Raw genomic sequence first — 26,750 nt, 5'->3', positions numbered from 1 at the left:
ACATGTTTGGTGCATCATATGGTGTCAGCGGTAACTATGTGGGAAAGATTACATACTATAGTCATTAAAACATACAACAACTATGATACTCTGAAACTATAATTACGACTTCAGCATTCTGTGCATTCTTATTTGACTTATCTTGAGCTTTGTTTCTGTTGATGTTGGAACAAGCGTCGAAAAACAGAGCGCAAACACTTAAATGATTCGAAGGGGCCACTCGCCTTCTCCAACGCTAACGCTGCTTGCTTCACACACCGGTAGGGAGTCGACATTTAGTTTCCTGCTGTTTCCGCAAGGTCGCAGCACCATAGCGCGGAAATAAGAGGGGTACCCCATTCCACTCCACTTCTCCGTTCTGCCCCGCCTTCCCCTATATATATATAATATCGTTGTAATCGTCTAAGCTCTATCATTTGACATTTAAAACAACAAATTCCCGTATCTTCCGCATGTTACTGACGTGTTGAGTTTCATTAGCACACAAGTCAATGGACCTGTGTTGTTCTGGAAAGCAAACAGCCGACACAAGTTTAGTATGACTTCGCTCACATTGAACTAATTAAACGTATGTTGTATACACACCTGATGATTGGATAAAAATCGTTAAATGCATCGAGGAATATTAACGTGATTAAAGTGGAACAAAGGGTATGAATAAAGATTTTAAGGCTGTTTTTTTTTTTTATTTTTTTATTTCTTTTCAAAATTAAAGAACCTTCTCCACTTACTAAACAACAGGAAAAGTAAAAACTGGCATTTTATAAAATAATTGGATAGAGATTAAAAACCTTAACTGCAAGCAAGACATCAAGTGGCTTAGTTACATATACGTTCATTATGAGAGGAAAAGCAAAAGTTGATGAAGAAAACTTGGAGAGAACATATAGAGCTGAAATTCTCCTGAAAGCTGCTAAAGCCAGGGATATTGATAAATATCTGTCCTCAATTTTATCTGCAGAGTAACCTTACTTTAAGAGACTTCTGGACCAGTAAAGTAAAGATCAGACTCCCAGTGCTGAGGAATCAGTGTGAGATTTTGATTAAGTAAAGGAAAAATATGAGTAAACTAAATGTGTTGTTTCTTGTATTACATTATTCTGAAAGTAGAGACTGGGTTTATGCACAGTGACTGTTTGTGGTTTCATTTCCAGACATTATTTCTTAAACATCAGCATATTCCTTTTCCAAATCAGAGTTATAGTATCTAAAACCATTAACAGACTAATGAGTTGCATAATAACACAAGTCCAGTATTTTCATTATTTTATTATATACAAATTACTTATAATAGTGATTATTTTAATACTTAGTGACATTTATTCTTCACTAAACTGTATGAAAAAAAATTGATTTCCAAGTTTACATTTCCAAAAAATATTCAGTTTTTATTGGTTTTCGCAGTATCTCTTCAGCGGGAGTTGTGTGCTTATGAAAGTCACGGCTTCAATTATAGAACTCAGATAAATTTGAGATGGGTAAAATCGGAACCTATTAAGGAGAGCGATTTAAAAACAAAGTATTGGAAGATATGCATGTTCACTTCATCCTTAACTAAAACAGACTTCACATCAGGGAATCCTGATGCATGGTTTGCAATCACGTGAATATAATATCAAAATATGGTAAAACAGGTTGTCAACTGATGCTGGAAGTATTTGAATTATACTGGAATTTAATTTTGATACTGGAAATACTGGAATTTTGATCCACATACTGGAAAAATCATGAAACTGGTAATTTGTCAACATTTTTTTTTTCTTTTTTTTTGGGAAATCGTTTTAATAGTCTTAGAAACAATTTTGTATCCATTGACATTAAAGCAAGAATTGTATACATTTTGTAATTAGACATTTAAAGCAATGGGTGGAGTGAAAGGCTGTGAGGGGAGTTGGGAGGCCCTTTTAAAAATGTTAAAAAATAATTGTATTTCAGAAAATCAAGGCCAACTAAATTTATTAAACTTCTTTTGATGGTAAAACAATTACAAACCTGAAATCATCAAGAGTGCGATTATTCCTAAAGAACTTTAAAAAATCATTATATTAGGTATTGAAATTTTGCTGATAGTTATACTGAATATATTAAAATTTTGAAAATCAAACTCAGTAGACACCCTCTAAAAGATTTCCTCTCTTTCCAATTGTTGCTTCAAAGAGCAATGCATTCATTAGAGAAATATTTGAAATGTTAGAACAATCTAAGAATGCAGGAAATAATTTTAACGTAGTATGTACATGACTAACTGAACCATTATTCGTAAACACTCTTACTGCCTTTTTTCATTTTAGCTCGTCCAGCGATGGATTCTGTAGCTGTAACATGGACCCCACCCAAGAACCAAAATATCATGGTAAGGGGCTACACAATTGGCTGGGGCAAAGGAATCCCAGATGAATATACCAAGTTGCTCGATGGGAAACAGAGGCTTTATCTTATTGAACACTTAGGTAAGCATAGCTAACTCTGATGCATAATAAATGTCATGTGCATATTTTTCGAAAATTTAAGTATTCTGTTCAACGTTGCCTTCGTTCTTTATTATGAAAGAACAAGGTAAAGGAAGAAAGAAAAAAAAAAAGCTTTTCATGTCGCATGAAAAATTCAAATTAGTATACTTAAGTTTGGAACACTTAATTCATTAGCAGTTACGTTGTTATTAAATATTTGTGAAATTTACTATTCAAAATATTTTATTTCATAATAATATTGTTGACGGAAACCTTTTTTTTTTTTTCTAATTAGTTTTAAAAAGTAGGAACTTCTCAACAATTAAAGTTTTGTCAGTTACTGTCATAACATGTTGAACGGAGAAGATAAAATACGAGGGTGATTCAGAAAGTAATGCCTCTAAGTTGATGCGTTTGTTTGTGTTTGACAGATAGCACCGATACAGGTATCAGTGGACACCTTGCTTGTCAGCTACAAATGGTGGCATCACTTTTTTAACATAGTCCCCATTACGGGCAACACATTTGCGCCAACGTGAAACAAGGTTTTTCATGCCGTCGGCGAAGAGTTGTGGTGGCTGCTGGCGATACCATTGCCGAACTGCTCCTTCCACCTCCACTTCGCAACTGTAGCGTTGACTCTTAAGATGATCCTGAAGTTTGGGGAAGAGCCAAAAGTCACAGGGCACAAGATCCGGACTGTAGGCAGGAGGAGGCAGAATGTCAACAACACTTTGCCAGCAGATATGACAACTTTGAATTTTTTAGTGGAGGAGAGGAAATGTGGCGCTACTCCATCGACTGACACTTCGTTTCTGGGTCGTAATGGTGTATCCACGACTCGTCGCCGGCGATGAATGTTCCTGGGCGCACAACCTTCCCCAGTCAGAAATGCAATGACTGTCTGTTGTTTCAACCGAACGTCACCACAGGGTGCCATGGATTGTTCCATTACTCTGGGACGAGAAGAGAAAGGAAGGTGAAACAAATGACATTCTATAGCTTAAACATCATTACATAAATGATAAACAGTTTAGAATGTACACGATACTATTGGCCAAGTAGTGGGCTTGGAGGCATTACTTTTTGAATCATCCTCGTAGTTTGTACTCCTTTAGAAATATGTAAACCTGACAATATGCAGAAGTAACAATTACAAAATATTGGCAAAAGTTACATACCACAACTACATTTTGTCTAAAACAAATATTAATATCCTTGTAATTGCAATAGCAGTTACAACTAGTGCCCAGTCTTCATAGCCACAAAAATCACTAAATATTCGTGAAAATGGCAACTGTGAAAAAGAAACGTTACGTCTGGTGAAGCATTAACTGAAATGGCACCACCGTAAAGTACCTATCCGGTTGCAATGATGTGAACAAACTTTGGGGAGATGTCTGAGATTCAGCTCAAGTATAGAAGAGACTATGTAGATTCTGTATTTTGAAAGCAAATTGTCCTAAATGGATGGAACATGATTATTATTATTATTAATAATAAATAAATAAATAAATAAATGAACATTAAAGTCAGTGTAAAATGAAGTCCTTAACATACCTCAAAAACTATAATTAGGAGATGGTTAATTGAAATCTTATTGGAAAGATATAATGAAGAGTTTAAAAATGATGTACAACACATAAAGTAAATATGGATAGAACATTGTTAAAAGTTGAAGTTGTTTGAGTAAAATCAATAATAATGATAAAGTATATGCATCTTCTGCGAATTATCCAGGACGCCCCATGCGGATGTTACGTACTTGAAATCTCACATCTGGTTTTGGAATCTCGAGTCGGTTTAGCACGCAACGTGACTTTTGACCTGATCACGTGATATAGTCTGGTCCTTATGGCAAAGCGGATAGTTCCTTTGTTAAACAAATGAAGGTACTCTGGTCGTCGCGTGGACAATTTACACACTAAAAAATTACATTGTAAACCTTTTTGCTTAAACTCTTAATCGGATAGGGAGAGGAGGAAATAAACATAGGGAAATATATCCTGTATTCCTTGATCATAGTTGTCTATTACATAAGAAACTCATTATTAATTTTATATTAATTTTACAGAACCGAATTCTGAATATGTGATTAGCCTTCGTGCCTATAATGAAATGGGAGATGGTCCTCCTATATACGAAACAGTTCGTACGAGAGAGGAAATAACGCCTGAGCCATTTACGCCCCTTATTCCACCAGTAGGCTTAAAAGCTATAGTATTATCTTCAAGGACGGTGGTTCTCTACTGGACTGACACATCACTCTCAGGAACCCAAGTGAGTATGCTCTTCTAATTATAGAGTCGGTAGAAGTTTGTTATTGAATACCTTTCACTTGTATGCACAATATTTAAATGTTACATGCGCATTTATTTTGAGTTTTGTGCTATAATTTCGTCAACCTTCAGTGCTTTTAGATTAATGGATCTTTAATTAACATTAAGTACAATTATTGGTAAATTAATACTATGTTTTATTAGCATTTTATTTTCAACGTTTGTTTCACCACATTAATATAGGTTTCACTTGAAATATTAAGAATATTTTTTCAAGTGGTTATCCTTGCGTCTTTAGTATACTAAAATTCTCTCATGTAGTTCAGTACAAGTAGTTAGTGTTATCTGTTTTCATGCATCTCGCCCCAGGTGTTGATATATTGTTAAAAAATATGGTTACAAGTTACAAGTTAGTGTGTAAATTTTGAAAAGAAACACTCAAAAATTAGGTTACTGCGCTTATTTCTTACAAAGTAGAGATTTTGCAAGACTTAAAGATGAATTTAAGTACTATAAACAAACTACTGACGTGACAACCCTTTGTGAATCTGAGCCGTTCCAACGCCATCTGTTAGCAATTGGCTGAACTACGTTCAGCTTAGTGACGAACACGTGGTTATTCTGGCGCTTAATCTGCAACAGTCGTATCAGGAGCTTTCAGGACATAATTTAAGTACTCTTAGAAAACGGTATGAAGTGTGCACTGGTGGTGGAACAAGTTTGAAAACAGACGAGAAAATGCCCAGGACAATAAGTGATCGAGCCGACTTCGTTCCTCGCGAACACCGAAGAACATTAAGTATATTGACGACATGGTGAAAGCGGAAATGTTCATGTGGAGGACATTCCCAGGGAGCTTCATGTGTTCTATGGTAGAGTGACATTGACCACAATTCGTTGGGATACCGCACAGTGTAATGTCGGTGGGTTCCGAGGCTTCTTAATGGTGTTAACAACAGAAGGCGAATGATCATATCACTGAACCATTTACAACGTTATATCGTGTAGGACGACAGTTTCCTGGATCTCATTGCCACTGGCGACGAAACATGGATATTGCATTGCACACTCTGGTCAATACATCAAAATATAGTGTGGAAATATCCCGGCTTGCCAGTAAAAAAAAAAAAAAAAAAAATCCGAACAGCACCGTACCGATAGACTGATGGTCACAATGTTTTGGAACAGTGTGGGTCTACTACTATTGGATTTCTTGCCAAGAGGTGAAAGCATCATCGCAGGACGCTGTTTAATTTGCGAGCAGCCGTTAGGACAAAGCATAAGGGTATTCGGGATGTTGGTGATGTGGTTTTCCTGACATTGCAAAACCGCATGTGGCAAACATAACAATCTCCAAACTCCACTTTTGGAAGTAGGAGTTTCTGGAGAACCCCTCCCCTCCCGCCCTCGGTAGAGACCTTGCCTCCAGTGATTACCATCTTTTTGGTTCATTGAAGAAGTTCCTGGCGGGAAAGAGGTTCATGAACGACACTGAATCGCAGAACGTTGATCGTCGCTGATTCCATGATCAGCAGGCTGCCTTCTACGCAGCGGTCTCTGAGAAACGTGGGATACGGTGGGACAAGTCCCTGAATAGATGTGATTATGTGGGAAAATAGACAGAGGTGCGTATATCGTGTTTTTTGTTTATGATTTGTAATCTTGCATTAAATTAGTAAGCACAAAGGCTTTTCGATTTTTCTTCGTACTTACTGTGATTTCATCAACATCGTTTGTATTTATTTATTTATTTAATATGCAACACAACAAGCTTAATGCCCAATTATAGTGTTGTGTACATACAGTAAATGTTACATACATAAAATTCTTAATTATTTCTATAGAAAATTTCTTGTTTCACATATGATCGGAACCTGTTTTCTGATAAACTAAATACATCCGCTTTATCAAGCTTATTTATAGTGTCATTATATAACGTACACAGCCTCCACATAGGGGATTTAAATAATATATTGCTTCTGGCTTTCGCACAATAAAATGTCTCTGTATTCTCTGCTTTGGTTTTGCAAGTGGGAATCCGCAGTGATATTTTCGAGACCAACACCAGACAATCAATCTTATTATTTAATAACTTGTACAAGAATAACAAGTCCAACATCCATCTTCTTTTCTCTAATAAAATTTGAAAATTAAAGTTGTTTACTAGATCGTTGTAGGAAAAATATTTGGGATAAAAACTTTTTTTGTTCTTTTTTGTATGTTAGCATTTTCAAGAATTTCGTTTGAATGGTTTCTATTTCTTGAGAATATTTATTATTATTGGAAGTCCATATAGTAGAAGTGTATACCTAGTTAATTCTGAAAATTAAACAAAATATTGGTAATAAGTAAGTAAATATTGATTGATTCCCGGTAGGAGTTCGTGTGTTTCGGATTCCACGTTAAGCTGTAGAACCACGCCTCATATAGCTTCGCCCCTGAAAGGAACGATAAATTCTCTTCCATCCATCCCTGTATAATCGTCAGTTCCGAAGAGCAAATATTCTGAACTTTCGTACTATCTCATCTATAGGTAGCGAAACACCAGCTGTCCTAGGGTCACAGTGGGTCAGCGTTAGACCGTTAACCTCTGGTGCAAGGATTCCTGCTTCGATCCTTAAAACGCTGGCTGTCATCCAGTTAACGGATGCATTGTGCAGAGACTGACGGATCACAATGTTTAACCGACTTGTGGAAAATTCATCTCACATACTGGCTGCCCTCGTTGCAGCATAAATGGATCCATTAAGTACTGATACAGTGGGAGCTCCCTGAGGATGAAGTGGGAGAGGCGCATTTCTCTCTTCTCTCCTATTACTTTGTACTAAGTAGTGACAGAAGAGAAAAGGACTTTTTTTTAGCCAGCGTCCTTCGTCTTCTTCATAGCACCATTGAAGGAAAGGTGAAAGCAGGGAGTAGGAAATAGAACAAATTATTGATCGATGATTTGAAAAATAGAAGAAAATATTGGGACTTAAAAGAGGAAGCTGAAAATCGAGAAACGTGGAAGAAAAAGTTCCAGGACCTGCCAAAAGGCAGAATAATTAATAATAAGTAGTGTAATCAGATGTACTAGTAACGAAATTGTGTTAAATTTAAATTAAATATACACTTTTTGAGAGAAAGGAAAGTAAACGTATGTAGTAAAATATGCTGTAGTAATGTTTTACGATCAGTACGAAGGATGATAGTGAAGATTGTTCTAGAATTAAAGTATAGTATTCATGAAAAGTTCGTAAATATGGCAATTATATTAAACGGCTGTTTGCTTTTCTGTTTTTTTTTTTAAAAAAAGTTTTCTCTTTCTTTTTTATTGCAGTACATTACTGACAGTAGATACTACGTAGTGCGCTACACATCATATCATAATTCTAACAATCCAAAGTACAAATATTACAATGCAACCGATCTCAACTGCATGATAGATGACCTCAGACCAAATACTCAGTACGAGTTCACCGTCAAAGTTGTCAAGGTAAGGAATTGGCTATACTACTTTACTCAATCCTTAAAAATCGCCTGATTCACTGCCGCAGCCTGTATTTATTTCATTTCATTTCTTAAAAGGCCTCATTCCGGCGAAATTAAAATACCGCTAATTTTACAGTAATTATGTGATATCTTCAAATAGATAAAAAAGATAATTGAAACGTGGAACAAGAGCGCCCTAGACAATATTATTTTGCGTGAGGTAACATTATCACAACTCACCTAGTGGCTTTCCGTTCTCAACCATTTAGAAACGCGAAAATAAATGCCGATTTTTAAAATGACTCCAAATCGAAAGCAGATAAGTGAGTTGTAATAACGGTATCTCATGTAATATGATATTGTCTAGGGCGCTTTTGTTCCACATTTCGATTATCTTTTATCTATTTGAAGATATCGCGTATTTATTGTAAAATTAGCGGTATTTTAATTTCGCCGGGATGAGGCCTCTTAATGAATTCTAGAACTGAATCTAATAACATTACAGAGGTTGTTTCATTTATATTGAGCCGAATATGAATGTGCCACTTCTTTAGGAAATCTCGTGTTTTCACCGCCGATTGCGTTTGATCTGCAGACTAGCTCTACTGACTATTGTGCTGCATCGTAGTTTCCATAGGCCAGGAACGGTGCGAACTCAACGATGGGGCAAGCGCCAGTTGGTGATACCGAAGCACAATATTACATTGGCTAGTCTACCATTTGGACATTTGACGGGGATATCAGGGAACGGGATTAACGAAATTCCAGCTTCCTGTTCCATAGGGTGATAGAATTCTAGCGATGTTTTCGCTTTGTGACTGGATGCCTTGTTGGTACAGTTCAACTGGTTCACATCTTGTCCGTGCGATGCTGGGATTTTACGATTTGAAATTTCAGTCAGGACATGAGTCTGGTAGTATGCAGCATTGATTTTTGATTTTCCGTTCCACCTTTCGGAAACACATTTTGCCCCTGTACGAGAAACTGGCCACAAACATGAACCCTTTTGGGAAACTGCACACTGGACGAAGAACGTGCTTCGGCCCGTGGCGTCAATAGGTCTGTATGTAATAGCACGAACTTTATCACAGTCTGTGAGGTAAATCCACGCCTCATCAAAGGCAACAACAAATTTGGACCAATCACCCGCAAGATGACGTTCATACAGCCTCCTGTAGTTCCTTTTTCCGCTCAGCCACATAACACGGTTTCAAGGCATGCACACTGCTCTTGCGAACGACCCTGAGACGTAAATCCATGTGAATGGCGTAGTTGATTGCGCCTGTGACGTGCGACATAATGCTGGCTATTTCACACTGTGTGACGGGTTCCTCTTCACGAGAGGCCGGCTTCTAGCTGCTCGCGTTGATGTAGTGAGACCAGAACTCTGCGTCGCATATTTCCTTATAATATTATTCACAGTGGCACTACGTAGCGTCGGAAAGCACAACAATGAACCTCTGCAGATGTGCGGTACAGTTGCACATTTACTTCGGCTTAATATAAATTAATCAACCTCTGTAATTGACCATGCATAGAGTGTTATTTTTTGTTTGTTTTTTTAATAAAAATGGCTTTTTTAACAAAGAGAGAGAAAGAGACGAAGATAAACAATGACTAAAGAGAGAGACATTAGATAGAACGTCAGTTATTAGCTATATAAAATCCAATATGACTGTCACTTGACATACAACCGAAAACTTAAGTATGATCGTACGCTTTTGATTAACTCCTTTCTTCGTTTTTTTTTTTTTTTTTTTTAATTACACCAAGAGTCTCTAAAAATTGACAGAGTTACGTTATCAAGAATAATTTTTTTATTGCTTTTGAGAGTATTCGCTTTTAACTGTAATACACGTGTCCATTTAAACAAGTCAATTGTTGAAGCAGCTACGGCACTCAGCAGTAATTATCTTAGGAACATGCATGTTTGCACTGCTTCTTCTGGGCTTAGAAATCGCTGACCACGCAATTTATTTTTGATGGTTGGAAATAAGGAAAAAACGTCTGGTGAATAAGCAGCGTGAGACATAAGTTCAAAATTTACATTGTTCAGGAACTCTAGAGTTTTTGAGTTGCTGTGTGAGAGTTTGCATTATTGTGGCGAAAAATGATGCGACGTTTGAAGTTGTGGGATCTGAGTGTATTGAGTACGTCTGACAAACAAATGATAGTAAACCACTTAACACTAACTGTTTTCCGAATCTCAAAGCCAAAAGTAGAGAAGTGTCTAGATTTTTCGAAGAATGAAGCAGCCATTTACTTCACAACATTGCGTAAGCGAACGAGTTTTGTTGGTTTTGAAACATATACAGCATCATCTTGGAGTACCCATACAGCAGATCGTAGTTTAGCTTCGGGTTCGTATGAACAGATCCACGTTTCATCACTGTGATGATGTTACACACAAGATATGATGCTCCTGCTTTAAACCGTTTGAGGATAGACTTACACCATATCACATAGATATTTTTTGCTCTTGCATTAAATTGTGAGGTATCCAACGAAAACATAACTTTTTTACGCATAAATAATCATAAACAATGGTTTTATTTCATACCAATATCTAATTGTGCCTGAATTTCACAGTACGTCACATGTTAATAACACTTAATTAGCTTACGCACCTGTTGATGTTCTCGTGCACTATGGCTGTTACTGGGCGACTGTCACAAACTTTGTTAACGAGACTTAAACCTAAATTTCTGAAACCAACGATAAATGGTTGTTTGGATGGGACTTCATCAACAAACCACTGACACGTTGCGTTTAACCCTCTTGAAAGTTATAAGTTATTGCCTGACAAGCTCTCTGGTCAAATCAATTTTATCCACCGACTTTAAACTGCTTCTGTAAAACAAAAAGCAATCATTGTTAATTGAGAAGGTACTTGCATGTTGAACAAATATAACAGTTCCAAACATGTTGGAACTTCCCGAATACTAAATTCTCGAAACGTTCGTATCTGAATATATAAAAATACATTTTTCATAAGTGTACACTAGGCAATATTACTAATAGATTTTTTAATTACCATCAACAGGCGCTGCCATTTTCAAACTGTGTGCCAGAGGAGAGTTAGGTAATTGAAACAGAAATGTACACTTAGAAAAGTTTATTATGTGTATTTTTTAAAGTTGTAATTTTATTATTTGATAGTCAGGCAGTTCCAGTTCCATAGGTGATATTGCATTATGACCAAAAATACGATGTAACTTTGTAACTATGACAAAACTGAGTAACGAGTAACTATAAAAAAACAAATCGGTAAACTTTTTATAGGTGTGCCGTAGGATTTTTAACTACAGAATTTTATTGTGCAAAAAGGTGAAGAAGATTGAAAGCCGCTGGTCTCTGAAGTAGTGTTGAGTTCGGATTGGTACTTGCAAGGGTGACTGTTGGGAATACAAATAGTGTTTGTAATCATAAGGAAACCAGCAAACAATGGCGCTGAGACTCTTGTTGGGCTGACTACGCATGATGAGTGGTAATGTTCTGGTCAGATTTCACTCTTCTGAGCTTTGTGCTAGGAAATTAAATTGATTACATTTTCATAATTCTCAGTTACACATTTGTATATTAGTTAATTCCAAACTATGCAATATCTTTTATGAAGGTATATGAAATAGCGAAACAATATCAGTTTTGCATTTCATATCCATAAACTTGGTTATTCTGTCTAAATGGTAACAGTTGTAAATAACACTTCTTTCTATCTGTAATTTTAACCATTTTGATGTGATTGTAGGGCCGTCGAGAGAGTCCCTGGAGTATGGTTGTGTTAAATACCACTGAAGAAGCAACTCCATCTTCTCCCCCACGAGACCTGACAATCGTTTCCGTCGAAGGAGATCCCACTTCCATTATGCTGAATTGGCAGCCACCAAAACAACCTAATGGACAAATTACAGGTAAGCACTCATTCTGTAGCTTTGCTCCTACTTCATATTGGCCTTGAGAAATTCTACTGATACATAATAGTCTAGTTGCCATGAAAATAATGTGTCCTTTCACCATAATACAACATATTTGACACGTTAGCTGCCATGTGGGTCTGATGGGACTCACAATTTCTAATTTGTCGAGTTCTTGTATTGAAAAGTCCTGCCTCTAGTGTTAATGAATTGTAGTTTTTCTATCACACATAATATAGGAGAGATTTTCGTTGTAGGTTTTGTTGTTGGATGTTGCTGATTAACCCTGCTAGGGGCGCTGAATATCAAATAACAAGTATTTGCTGTTTTTCTGGGGCCAATCGGACCTACGAGTTCCTTTCTGAATGACATGGTAAAAGTTTAACAGTAGGTACACTCATGTCCAAAATGATTGTCGCATATCTGTAACTGTCTTCTTGTAAGAATATAATTTGATAATGATTTTGCGGGGGTATTTTTAATACTGATACTACGTGTACAATCGGGAAATGTATATTTGTGGTAAATTTCATAGGAAAAGAATTATAGATACGAAAATTAGAATGAGTAACACAAAATGTTGCTAAATGGACAAGAAACTTTTATTTTCGTTTTATTGTTTTTATTTACATCTTTTGACATGAAATTTGCCACATACATGACTTTTCCGATTATACACAAGTAACATTATAAGAAATACCGGGCGAATTCGTTATCAAATTATATTCCTACAACAACATATTTATAGACATGCGACAATAATTTTGGACATGAGTGTACAGTATTTCTAATTTATTTTGACAAGGTACCAGTGTACTCGCCATTTGCTGAATTTTCAGAAAGATCTAGATCACTACACTGTTATTAATGAGATCGAGCTCTGCACATTTTTTTTTTTTTTTTTTTTTTTTTTTCGTTTTTCACTGCATAAACAAACTACTTATTAGCACTAAAAGCAAGATGAATACATCCACACTTCTCACACAAAGCTAGATTGCACATGTAATAATGAACAAATGATTTTCAAACATAGTTGCCAGTTCAAGTGTAATTTATCCCTTTGCCCATAGGCAAAAAAAACACACCCGTTGGTCCGATCGGATCCCAGCTTTCATGCGCACAGATTCAATACCTTGCCTTAAGTTATGCTTCAGCATTAGCATTGTTTTAAAAATATGAACAAAATAAGAATAATGTAAGTACGTACGTTTGGCACTCAATCGGTGAACGACAAAATTCACCCCTGGCATCTAACGTGTTAACAAAAATATACATACAGTACGAGTTCGCTGTAACACTTTAAACTAAATGTCCTTTGTATTCTCTTCCTCTGTGACACATTATTCAGGAAAGATTCTTAATATTGTAATGACTTTGGTAGAGTCAATAATGGACCGAGATTTATCCCCTTCACCAATTTATTATAAAAATTTGTTAAATACAAAACGTCTTTGATGACAAAGAGTAAAATAGTGTCTAGCTTGTTTTTATCCAGATGAGAGGAAATGGGTGTTTGTACGGTGCCCCTTCTCTCAAGGTAGTCTCCAAGGCACCTGCCGGTTCTGATGAGTCTTGAAGGATAGCCCCTCAGCTCAAGGCAGCTTTGCGAGGCTTGGTTGTAGAAATGACCCCTAGTCCAGTGCAACCTCAGGGCGGTGTAGGTGATTTGACCAGTTGGACGACTGATGCTGGGACCCTCGGTGGTCCGCCTTTTATCTGTCCTCTTCGGGTCCTTCCGTGAGGTCCGTCTTCTTTCGGCGATCCTCGGTGCCTTTCGTGTCGGCTTTTCTTTTGCTCTTCTGTTTATAATCAATAGCACGGGTTGTGTTGACATGTGCTCTTGTCCTGATGTGGGGATCCTTACAATATATTTGAATGGATAAGTATGAAAGACAAGCATTAGCTTTAATTTAACAGGAAGCAATACATCGTTCGTTGTTATTTGCTATGTGAACTCCCTTTCCTTTTCGTAACAATAAATTGTTCATTGTTAATTACTATGTGAACTTTCCTTTTCAGGATATGTGATATCATATACAACTAACGTTTCCCAGCGTGATAGAGATTGGGTTGTGGAAGAAGTGGTTGGAGACAAAATGACCGTCACAATAACTGGACTCACTCCTTCGACTACTTACTACTTCCGAATCCATGCACGCAATAAAAAAGGCTATGGACCGCTTTCTTCAACGCTGGAATATACAACCGAATCAAGTAAGTGTTATTTCCTTGCCATATAAAAGTGGATACAGAAAATTAAGTGTTAATTCTGTTAATTAAACAATGAAGTACCCACCATCAAGACGCAGGAAATCAACACTTCGCGAAACATTTGAAAAGAACAGATCATTTAGTTGAGGGAATAATTAAGAATATTGTACACATCGGAAGGTTGTCAGAAGTTCCTCACTAAAACAAAATAAGTAGAACACAACAGACAAACATTTTATGTAAGGTGCTATCCATTGATTGAAAAGTTGTTCGATAGTCATTTAGATTAGAATCCATAATAGAGATTTTGATATGGGTTTTATTCTAGTATACATTAGTTAAGAATACAACATTTCTGTCATTATTGTAACGTTGTACCCAAGACAAGTCGTGAAAATATCCGATAATTGGATTTATGATGGTCATAATGAGCGTAAAGTATGTAGACCTGGCATTCTTTGTTAGTACTGATAATCGTTAATTAACGAGAACATTGTAGTACAGGTAACTGGTATCTCATCAATGAGCTCTTGATGCATCTTATGTTGCGGTGCCAGAGGATTATTGGAACATCGATAGGTCACGTGAATTTGAAATGTCCGTAAATTGTGAAATTAAAGTTTACACCAAATTTTGGTATTAGAATGCCAGTAGTTTATTACCAAGCATCAGTGTTGAAGTAACGGCGTCCAGAATTTCTTTCTAAAGTAGGTAGTGGAGGTCAGTGATAAATGAACCATACTGTGGAAGGCGAGAGTTGGCCTAGGTGAAACGACTACCAATCTTATAGATGGTGGTCAAACTGGAAGTAAGTTAAAACAAAGTTCAAAATATTCCTTCAAAAATTAGGGTGGGCAAAAAATACGCGGTGGTGCAACGCGTACCATTTTGTACAAAAGATAATTTACTTCAAAAACGTTCGATTTTATTGAATCTTCGCTTGAGCACTGGGTAGTATTACTTCCAGGATCCACTCAATAAAGAATTCTTTTTGCTTCTATGGAAATTAATATTAGCTTCATTTTCGACGTAAATGGGCAAAACAGAAAATACCTTTGTCATGCTTGATTGTACTTTTTTACATCTGAGTGTCAAATGTCCGTTCTAGTTATACACATTTCTTAACTGTTTTCTACACAATTACAGGAAAGTACGTTTAATAACCTTCTGTTCCAAAGATTGTCGGATGATTCTTTGGGAATTGTACTTCTCTCATCATAAAACTAAGCGTATGAAATGGAATGAACTGTTGCACTATGAAGATCTTACATAGTGTAACCATCAATCACTCATTCATAAAAAAAACAATACATAAATAAATTTTTAAAAAAAATTTCTTTATATAATAATGGAGCATGGTTCCATTCTAGTCCAAGGTTTAACGCAGACACTTTTGATGAGCTTGGTACCGGTTCCGGTGTCCAGGGAAACACAAAATTTCTGTTCTCGACCCATTACGGTGAGTCAATTAAGGAACTGTTTCAATTAATAGACAGCGAACACTGATCTAAAAATAAACAAATAAATAAATAAAATGAAATAAACACACACACAAAAAGAAACTAGTGGAAGCCAATGGGATGACCATACACCCTCCAACGAAAAATTGTTTAGCTGGCCTAGTCTGTTGAATTCTGTAAATTTGCAATGAAGAGATTCTTGGCCGTAGAAGGTTGTACATTCTAGCTTAACTGCAGCAACGGTAAAATTAGTAACAACTTCATGTAATTTTATGCGTTTGCAAGATTTAATAAGAAGTTTCTACATAAGTAAGCATAAACATACAATGAAATATACATCAGTTTAAAGGAAATTTTACGCAGAATGCAGATTAAGTTACAGAAGTTACCTATATCTGCAACAATGAGTGATAGTTTACAAAATGTGACAGCGATTGTTAACGTAAGTTAAATTTAGATTTTTACAAAAGTGACTTGACTTGAGCTAATACTTAATTTAATAGCAAAATTGCATCGCTTTAGCATGGAGTTCACTAAGTTTTGCAGTCTCTGTACTTGAATGCAATGTTGCCAGACGTCGTTTATTGCTTCAAATAACTGATTTCTTGTTACAGATGTCCTTGCACGAAGCTGCAAATCCCGCCATAAATTTACAATAGGGTTTAAATCCGGCTAATTACTTGGCCAATGAACTGATGTAACATGCCTTAAGGGCAGAATATAATCTTTTATAATTCTGGCACGGTGGCAAATGACAGAATCGTCTTGAAATGTAAAAGATTCTCCGTTGAATAAATCTCTTCCCGAAGGTATTATTTTAGTCTGAAGTATCGTTTTGTATGTTTCTACAGTAAGAACACCATCAGAAATGTGGTTTCTACCGATCCCATTGGAAGAAAAACATTCTCAAATCAGAACACTTGTAGGTGGTACTTCGAGGTTTTAACGGTACATGCAGGACTAAGTACATCGCAAGACATGCAATACACCCTGGCACGTGAATCACTTACATAAATGCCGATTTTGTGTAATTACTGAGCAGCACTATGAATCATTACGATATTTTTGTGTAAGCCATGACTTCTTGACAGCCGTGTGTGTACGCAGATCCATGAATTTCAACTTGTTTCTCACTGTACGTGAACAAACATTGACACTAGATGTTTCCCATCAACTCGTTGGAAGATCGTGTGATGACTGACGAAATCTGTCTGCTAGACACAACCGCCAAAATGCACTGTTTTGTCTAGGAGAGGAGTGTACTTTTCGACCACATCTGCCAGTTCTTCAACTTTTTATGCATCACACTTCCCGAATTTTAGCCAGCTGCCTCTCTTATGTGCTTTTATGCACTTTCACAATCCGCGCAATTTCAGCATTGTATTTCTCACACTCAATGTTCGAATTCTACTGGCTTTGTGGGTATTACGTCACACCTTTTGCCCACTTTATGTCCGGTGTGAACGAATCGGACGACTTCCCTTGTAAAATACGCCTAGTACAAACATTTATGAAAGGAAAACAGAATTTTTAGGGTATAAATTTGAATTCCAGAACTGACAAAAAGTTTCACAGCACGCTTGGCAACTTCAACACTCCATCTGCGTAATCCTGAACCTGCACAACGAGGATGGACAGAATAATGATACTTCATGGTTGAGAGGCTGATTAAATAATCGAGCGGTAACCTCGCAGCAAGCTAGGTCGAGTCGATCATAAAATGGACATTCGGAAAGGCTGATTTGTGTTTCATTTACGTCATGTTTTGTCAAGTATCATACATTGTTGCGGTTATAGGCAACTTCTGTAACTTAATTTGCATTCTCCATAAAATTTTCTTTAAATTGATATATGATTCATTGTATGTTCATGCTTACTTAGGTAGAAACATTATTAAATCTTGTAAACGCTTAAAATTACATGGAGTTGCTATTCATTTTTCCGTTACTGTACAGGGTGAATCAAACGTTACCTGACAGGGTAACTGTGTTATTATCAGAGTTACAACAAAATGTAAGAGGGAAAACCGTCTCCAAATATGATGTTTTCAATGTAAAGTAAAAAAGTTCTTTAAATTGGATAAGCCGTTTGGGCTGTACACTCTTTATGTGCTCAATGTTAAATGAAAATGCAACGTTGCCATTTACTTGAACCCATACCATAAGTGAATGAAGTTACTGTCTTTTACGCTAACGTGTCCATGGCTAGCCCCTATTTCAGGCAATAATTTCATTCACTTATGTTGTGGGTCCAGGTAAATGGCAACGTTGCATTTTCATTTAACATTGGGCGCATAAAGAATGTACAGCCCAAACACCTCGTCCAAATTAAAAAAATTCTTTTACTTTAGATTGAAAACATAATATTTGAAGACGGTTTTCCCTCTTACATTTTGTTTTAACTCTGATAATAACAGTTACTCTGTGTCAGAGGACTTTTGAGACACCCTGTATATTTCATCATAGCCCACTAAGATGCATTTGTCGTAAGTTTAGAAAATATTGTCGAGTAATTGTAGAGACTATTTTTATGTGATTGTCATTCAGTGTTAATTCACTTCGAGTTTCGATCCGTCGTAACGGTAAGTTCTTGTTTTATTCTGTATATTTTTTTGTAAATATTAATTTTTAATTGAATACATAGTGCATGTGTTTCAGATTATCTTTCCTTTATAAATGTAAAGTCAAAGAATTGAATGGAATGAACCGCTGAGTTTATAGTTTTCTGAAGTATTCATTGTGAATGCTCTGTTAAGAACGCATGGCAAAGCCCATGAATTCCTTATACTTAATATAACGAAAATTGATATCTGGTTATTTTTTGGTAGTGCATATGAATTATGTTTGACATATTTGACCTATTTGATCGTATACCTTCATCTATATTTCTTTTAACACATTTTGTGTGTTAAAATTTGGTGTAAATAAGTCTGATTTATTACAATATATCTGTTTACGTAGTTACCACATTGTTATATGTTTACTATCCTTACAGAATGTAAATTTATTACTGTGTCAGAGTTTGCTCTTCTCCAGTACCTATAATGATTTGTAATATGTTCTCAGTGGTAAGGTAATGATTTTTTTTAAATACGTACATATTTATTACCTTTCTTTGCAGTGCAATGCTTGCTTCACTGTTAGTTCTTTAATCTTTTATTTGTCATTTGTATGTTGTAAATTTCCCAACAGTTCGTTCAATATGAAAGCATGGATGTGTAGAATGCTCCCTTTCGACACTGATGACGTAACCGTCACGTCATGGAGTAATAGAGCTGATTATCGGTCTTTATTACCTATGTACTTTACCCAAACTTATTTTTTCTACTTTATTATCTAGAGGAATGTTGTACAAAAAAGTAAACGCAGTTTTGACATGCTCACCTCTCTGAGATGATATACTTAAAAGCCAGATGTTAAATGATCAGGTTGTTCACACATGGTAGATCTTCGTTAATAACACTGTCTTTACAGACAGAGGCAAAGATAGGTGTTGGTTGTAGCTGGTGGCTGAGAATTAGTATTGTTTCAGTTCATAGATGCAGTCCCACGCGTTTTATCCTCCCTTTCCCTCCCCCACCTCCTTCCCCCATTAGGCTATTCGGATTTTGCTAGGACAGAAAGCATAATTCACAATTGTGATAGTAAACAATTCGTTGTTCTGAAGGATTTTATACATGCTAAAACATTGTTTTCTCGCTTGTGTGGACTAGTGACAAAGCATTCTTTACTTTTCGTGTCTTGTTTGTGGACTTTTGTAGCACAAAGGGATTTATTTCCCTGTTCACTCTACGATTTTGTACCCTTCAACAGGATTGGGAACTATGTTTTCCCTCGTAACTAGAAACAATATCGAATTGGTGCTTAGTGGAAATATTTAGAATACCAGCGTAGGTTTTTTATGGTATATTATAAAGACGTAAATTCACCCGTGGCTGTTCTAGGATGCCCAAAATTCCCAAAAAGGAATTTTTGGAGGGATTATTCCCGATTTCCCCCTAATTTCCCTTTCCACGTACGTTATAGAGCCATGGACATTATACCATCTAAAAGCTGGTTTTATTCTGAAGAAAATGACGTACGAACCAACAGTTTCTGACGAATAGTACTGAAGCAGTAGCTACTTTACTGAGATTCTATAATTTCCTTTATAAACCCGTAAGTGTTAAAAGAGTTAAAAGCTTAAAAAATCATTTTATAGCTTAAATCTGGGGATCCGTTGCCAGAGAACCAAAAATCGATGGAGGTCTTACGCGAAGCAATGTAAGCAAAACTTTTGTTAACTGTGATTAACATTATTCATAAACATATTTTTCCAGTAAGATGGAATTATGTAGTAAAAACAGTAAGATCTGACTGCAGGACTGGTGCGGACACACACTCTGATATCTTGCTTGCAATAAGTGGTAATAATACTAAAAAAAATAAAAAAAAATAATACGATATAATTAGCATGTGATGGAGAAACGAAAGTCTAAAAATTAGACATATAGTGATGACAGAAAAATGGAAACGATGCTTTTCTTTTTCATTTTAAGCTATATTTAATTAGGTCTTTGCGAAAGCAATCGTTCGGTTGGTCAAATTCTCTGTCTTGGAAGCATTTGTAAACACAGTTGCTCTTCAATACGACTTTAGTGTCAGGATACGGAGACAGATAGGTGTGCGCGAGTTGGGCTGGCGAGAATAATACAAACCGGCAGTGTTTCCATAGTTTAAAACAATAGGTACCGTTGGGTATTTTGTTTGCAAGAAAAGATAATAGTACTACTGCGTGAGCTTTTAGTATCCAGCTAAATGTGTCTGTGTTATTTTGGTGATAGGTAATCAGGAAGGCAAACCAATGCGATCTATTGCAAAATTGATAGGACGATCCGAAAACTAATGTTTTCGACTTTACAATCATCTTGCACGGCTGATGGAAGGGGTAGACGCAGAAAACAGAGGTTGCATTTGAACGGTTGTTGGTCCATGCAAGCAAAACGTATCATTTCATGACGTTTTCCCAATGCACACCGAGACAAATACACTTATCTTCAGAAAAACAGCACATCAATGGCTGTTAGACGCTAATTTTCGTGCTATTGCTCCTAGGAAAGTGTCACTTGTAGATGGAGATACATGCAGAAACATGAAGATATACATGTTTCCAGCAGTTACATATATACTATATTGGAAGGAATCAAAACCACTGGTAACTAATCGTATTGTTGGTGGTGTAACACTTCGATGTGTTAATTCAATTGTTATTACCTACTTCTTTAAGATCCTGGCCTCTCTTCGGCCTACGCTGATTTTTTGTGGATGTTTTCTAGTTCTTTGTACTCGACGCTTACATCCTTTTCGTGTATATCTGTTACTTGCATTATAGTTCCTAACGATGACAGATTGACTTATTCTGTGTTATACAGCTGTCTCCAGCTATCCATTGTGCATATTTGAAGGAAGAAGTTAGCTGACAAATCGTAAAGCTCTTTTTCGAATTAATTCTCATGAGCTTTCGTGTCTTATCCGGAATTTCGATTTCTGTAAATATTATTATTAGCTAGAAATGTAATGCATATATAGCCACAGAAACGGAAATAAATATTTGACTTGATTGTTGAGTCGGAATGTTACATAAAGGGGAGACTCCCCCATGCATCATATTGAATGACTGTTACGAATTTTGTGATTAGAACTAGTGTGAGCTTTTTTTTTTTTAATTTACTTTTTTCATCTGTTAAAGTGATTAGAGGGAATGAATCTCTGCTTGTTACGTGCCTCTTGTAATAGCTTTTTATTTGTTTGATAGGTAACAGAATAGTTCCTATAAGCAGCCAGTATGATACAGGTAATTATTTTTGTTCTTTTTTTGTAGAAATAATTTAAGTTATTTTTACATGTGCTATTTGCTATATTTTAATGTTCCACTTTTAGGCTCTTTGAACATTTAGCTTGTGATAATTTGTGAATCAATGTTATTATGACGAAGGCTTTTAGTTTGTTGTCCCATTCTTGAAGTACATGATGAGAAATGAACGGTGAAAAGAAGTCAGCCAAAGTTATAATAGAATTGTCCGTTCGTTAGGGTTATTTTTCAATATCTTGATTCTGCTGTTGACATATTTATTATGCTGCCAAAATGTCTTGAGCCGTGGCAAAAATGCGAACTAACGCTCAGACCCTCACAGCCACGCGTTGAGCCAATAAGGGTTCAGCTGTTGCTAAGCGAGAGAAAGCGAGTGGAATTCTTTCAGCCGATAGTAGCGCTTCCAACGGAAGACTAGGGATCAAGTCAATGTAGCATATCTATAGAATGCTCCGTAGATTTAGTCGTATCATAGATTCAGTTACACGCCTGAGACATTAAAGATGATGATGATATTATTATTATTATTATTATTATTATTATTATTATTATTATTATTATTATTATTATTGCTTTGTTATGTTATCTGATTAGACTACATTAAATATAAATAGAATAATTTTTAAAATGTTCACTGTTGAATGTAAGTCGCCGATATCACTTGTCAATTTCATGATGCAGTGTTGCCGCTGAAAACACTAAAGAGCGTTTAAGCTTTTTTTATACTGTTATGTGTCTTCCTACAAACCAGGTTCTCAGGTATGAACTACAACTAAACAGTCCGTGGGTTAAGATTGATAATTGATGAAAGATAAATAGCCTTGTGAACTGATTCCACTTTCACTTTTCAACTGATTGACTGTTGGCTCCAAACAGTTTCCTGGTAGGCTTGGCAGAAGTTCCAACTCGTTTATCACGGAAACAGACTTCAGTGATGCCATCTTCGGATATTGTGCGTGTGTGTTTGCTCGTTTGTCTCTCTTTTCTCTCTCTCAGAAATTTTGCACGTTTATTTAGAGTATTCTTGAATGGTTCAGCATTGCTACTTATTCTTTTCAGCATTGTTGTTTATTTTTTAACACAGATACAATCTGGCACATTTTGGTAAAATTCCTAACACTCACTATAATGTGACCTGAGAATCCTAAAAGGATTGTTATACAGTGAAACCTCCGATAACGGAAACTTCCATAATACGAATAACTTACCCACCAAAATATATACGAGGGCCGTTCGAAAAGTAACCTCTTATTGGTTAAAAAAGAAACACTAAATTAAATAAGAAGAATTTATTATATAAATTTGAAAACTACTTTTTTGCTCTGTTTTTCAATATAGTTTCCGTAAACACAAACAAACTATTTGCTGAGCAAAACAATATATTCACATAAAAAACTACATGCGTGTTACAGTTTCGCCAACTAACATTTTGGCTTCATCAGACACTAGTGTCTGACTTTAGTGTCTGATGAAGCCAAAATGTTAGTTGGCGAAACTGTAACACGCATGTAGTTTTTTATGTGAATATATTGTTTTGCTCAGCAAATAGTTTGTTTGTGTTTAAGTATATACAAAGCAAAGCTTCTACTTATGGAAAATATTATAGTTTCCGTAAGCATTCAAGCACTTACCATATCTGTGCATTAGCTTAGAAATTCCATCAGCATAAAAACCTCCTTGAGCATCTTTCAGCTCCTCACCGTCACCAAAGTGCTGAGATCATATAACACGGTCCTGAAAGTGTGTGTGGAGCTTCATTGGAAAGCTCCGAGAGTGTGACGCGTCGATTTTCACGAACTTTTCCATCAATTTCCTAAACGAGTTCATCAGTGACCACTGATGGCCTGCCTCTCCTCTCGTTCGTCCACTTTTAAATGAACGAACCTATTCACGAACATCTTCACTCCTCACACTTGGTCCATATACGGCACAAAGTTTCCGATGAATAACTGTTACCGAATATTGTTTTGCCGTAAGAAAACGTATAACAGCTCGCACCTCGCATTCGGCGGAGTTTCCTATGGCAGCACACATTTTGAGACGCTACAAAAGCGGAACTAGTGATCAGACAACCTTCACTCTACCACGGCTGGATGCAGACTGATCTACCGTGCACGTCTGTTGAAAGATGGTAGCGTTGCTCCCACTACTTCAGGCACAGTGACCAATCGGAGGTTACTTTCCGAACGCACCTCGTATTTATATGGAATACATTACTTATTACGGACATGCTTTTTTTTAAACCCCCAACATTTCAGTAACCTCTTCATAACGTAAATTAAGTATTGCCAGCTCATACATATTTAGGACATAAAACGATTTCTACAGTTTAAAATAAATCTTCAACTGATCCAGCAGTTACAAGAAAATTTTGATCACAAACTACTGTCCAAAAGATTCAGCTATTGCAGACTTTTTTTTCTAAGAAATTCACAAACTGTCATGACTGTTTAGTTCTGTCCACAATTTCATCATTTAATAATAATCGTATTGGATTACTTTTACTAAGGGACTTCGATAGAGATATGACATATTTGAAAAGAGTATCACACAAGCATTATTTTTTGCAGTACACTCTCACATAAACACACATCCCCCAACGATAGTTTTTGTGTTTACACGTAATTCCTTTCACTTACGTAGTAATTTGAACACAGAGTACAATATTTCGATAGTAGCCTATATTTACACTTTAATCAATGTATTTACTGTATATTGCACAGAAGTATCATATGAACTCAGAGTAACCTAAATGTGTAACCTCTCAAATACGAACAAATACAAGGTCTGATCAAAAAGTACGATGAATGTAGTTGCATAGTGCAGAGCTCATAGCGAGTAACTTTTTTTTTTTTTAACTAAAAATTACTTTTTTCAAGTTGGTCACCAAAAGTTACTTTTTTTTTTCCAAATTTGTCACTAAAAGTTACTCTTTTGGGAGGTAAAATGACTTTTTCGTGTGATTTGTTTTGCTTTGGCAGTTTTCTAAGAAAAATATTATAAAAATAAATGGAAAAAGGCAGAAACTTGTTACTCATTACTCTTCTTAGAGTTTCAGTACTTGCTGCCACATGTGAAACAGTCAGCTTTAGTCTCTCACTTCAGCGTTTATTCTTTGTAGAGCACAGTGGATGGTTGGTGGATACTTAAGCTCTCAAGGTGGGGTTGAGAACTCTTCTGTGTCTATTCTTTCTTCTATCATAATAGTCTTTTAGTTTTCGCTCCTAATAGTTAACGCTCTGCTCAACGTTGTGTTTGTGTGGTTCATCATGTTCGTCTTGTGTTACGCTTCTTGTATGTTCTTCTTAAGGGTAGGTGATGAATTTGAATACTTCATGGCTTTGAGTACTCTCAGTGCTAAGCTAAAAATAATGTATGGGATTGAAAAATAATGTACTCAGAAGCTTCTTACATTTGCCAAGTCTACTTACCGTAACTACAAATCATACTTAGAAAACCTAAGAAAGGAGGAAGTTCAAAAAGAGGTAAAGAAAAGATTATACAAAACAACAAACAAAGAGAGAGGTGATGGAGAAATTGACAAAGGAAAAAAGGGGCATGATGGGATTTTGGTCACTTTTCAACTATTTACAAGAGACCAGACCACTATGAGTCCTGATAGTACCATCTATGGATGTTATATCCATTTCAACTAGTAAACCCGGTAGCCTAAACCTTTGGTACAGTCATTGTCGAGTTTGAACGAGTTGTGACATGTTAGCTGGCTTCTAGAGGCAGAAGAGTGAGGACATGTTAAGAGTGTCTGTTGCGTGCCAACATGGTTTGTTCTAAGCTGAAAAAAAGTGCCAAAGAAACTCACGAAATGTCAAAATCAGTGTATGGCGATGAACCAGTGGCATTGAAGACTGTTTACAAGTGGTATGAGCAATCAAAAGCGGCAAGGGTTGGCTGAAAACGAGAAACGATCGAGACGTCCATGGACGTCAAAAACAGATGAAAATGTGCAAAAAGTGGCACAAATCATATGTTGAAACAGGCGAATGACTATTCCAGAGCTTTCCGAAGAACTAAACGTCTCGAATGGGTCTGTGATAAGCATTTTAACCGCCGATTAAATAGGCAAATGACTTCTTTCTTCGCCACGAAAATGCACCGTGTCACACTTTGCTTTTGATCCGCGAGTTTTTGGCCGAAAAAAATATTTCTGTGTCCACATTCCCTGTGCTCTCCAGGTATAGCACCATGCAACTTGTGGCTCTGCCCCAAATATTAAAACCGTGCTTAAAAGAAAACGTTTTGACACAATTCCTGACATTGAGAGTGCCACGACAGAGCAGCTGAATACCCTTGGAAAAGAAGCCTTCCAGAAATACTTTGAATCATGGATTCAACGTTGGGATAAGTGCATCGCTAGCCAAGAACAGTACTTTGAAGGAAATTAAATCAAATTCCATGTAAACTTATTACTTTGTTTCTAGTAAAATGATTCACGTATTTTTTGATCATGCCTCGTAATAGTGTGTCATTGTATACGTTATTCAGAGGTTTCACTCTGTTTCTAGTGTGATTTCCCTAACTAATTTTGTTGCCTAAGACACCTAAACAGTAATGAAGAGCTTCGGATTCACAAATATTTTTACATTTTGTTAAACTTAAGTCTTGCTTCACATAGAACACTAAAATCGGCAATAAGTTACTGAACTGTTTTAGATTACTACACACATTATCTCATTTGGACCAAAATAAAAACAGACTACGACGTTGTTTTTGGCACGTGTTTCTTACAACTCAAAATGTTCCACTTCACATCAGTTACTTTGTTCTTTAACCCATAGAAAAATTGCATAAACTTGTGTAGATCTAGGTATGTATAAATCTAAAAACTGCGTTACCTATACAAATTAGGTAAAGGTAATTATGTGTAACTTTCCTAGCTAATCCTCTGTAACTTTTTTTTTATCCTTTCGAAGAAACTAAACTAAGAAAGGATTCTAAAAGCTGGACGGCTTGACTACCAACAGCTGGAATTATCTTTGTCTTTCTCTTCGTCTTTTTTCGGAGAAAATGGTGCTTGTATCAGATGATTATCGTTTGTACTCATGCATTTCTATGCAGTATCTTACACGTAAGCGGGACAATTTTGTAAGTAGTAAC

General features: G+C 36.2%; 1 protein-coding gene across 3 annotated transcripts in view; it reads left to right on the top strand.

Moving 5' to 3' along the window:
- Positions 1-26,750, top strand: part of fra (neogenin protein frazzled) — a 148,137-nt gene that overhangs the window by 86,685 nt on the left and 34,702 nt on the right. For 2 of the 3 annotated variants that reach the window (XM_081746846.1, XM_081746845.1), the window contains exons 14-19: positions 2,292-2,450; positions 4,525-4,730; positions 8,049-8,204; positions 11,949-12,111; positions 14,134-14,328; positions 21,579-21,617. In XM_081746846.1, the coding sequence (XP_081602972.1) occupies positions 2,292-2,450; positions 4,525-4,730; positions 8,049-8,204; positions 11,949-12,111; positions 14,134-14,328; positions 21,579-21,617 (918 nt within the window). The remainder of the gene's footprint in view (positions 1-2,291; positions 2,451-4,524; positions 4,731-8,048; positions 8,205-11,948; positions 12,112-14,133; positions 14,329-21,578; positions 21,618-26,750) is intronic. The other variant, XM_081746848.1, reaches the window with a different exon arrangement.

The sequence above is a fragment of the Thermobia domestica genome, chromosome 18, assembly GCF_964235325.1.
Source record: "Thermobia domestica chromosome 18, izTheDome1.hap1.1, whole genome shotgun sequence".
NCBI lineage: Eukaryota > Metazoa > Arthropoda > Insecta > Zygentoma > Lepismatidae > Thermobia > Thermobia domestica.
Note: the sequence above shows the minus strand (reverse complement) of the source record. Positions and strands in the feature narration are given on the sequence as shown.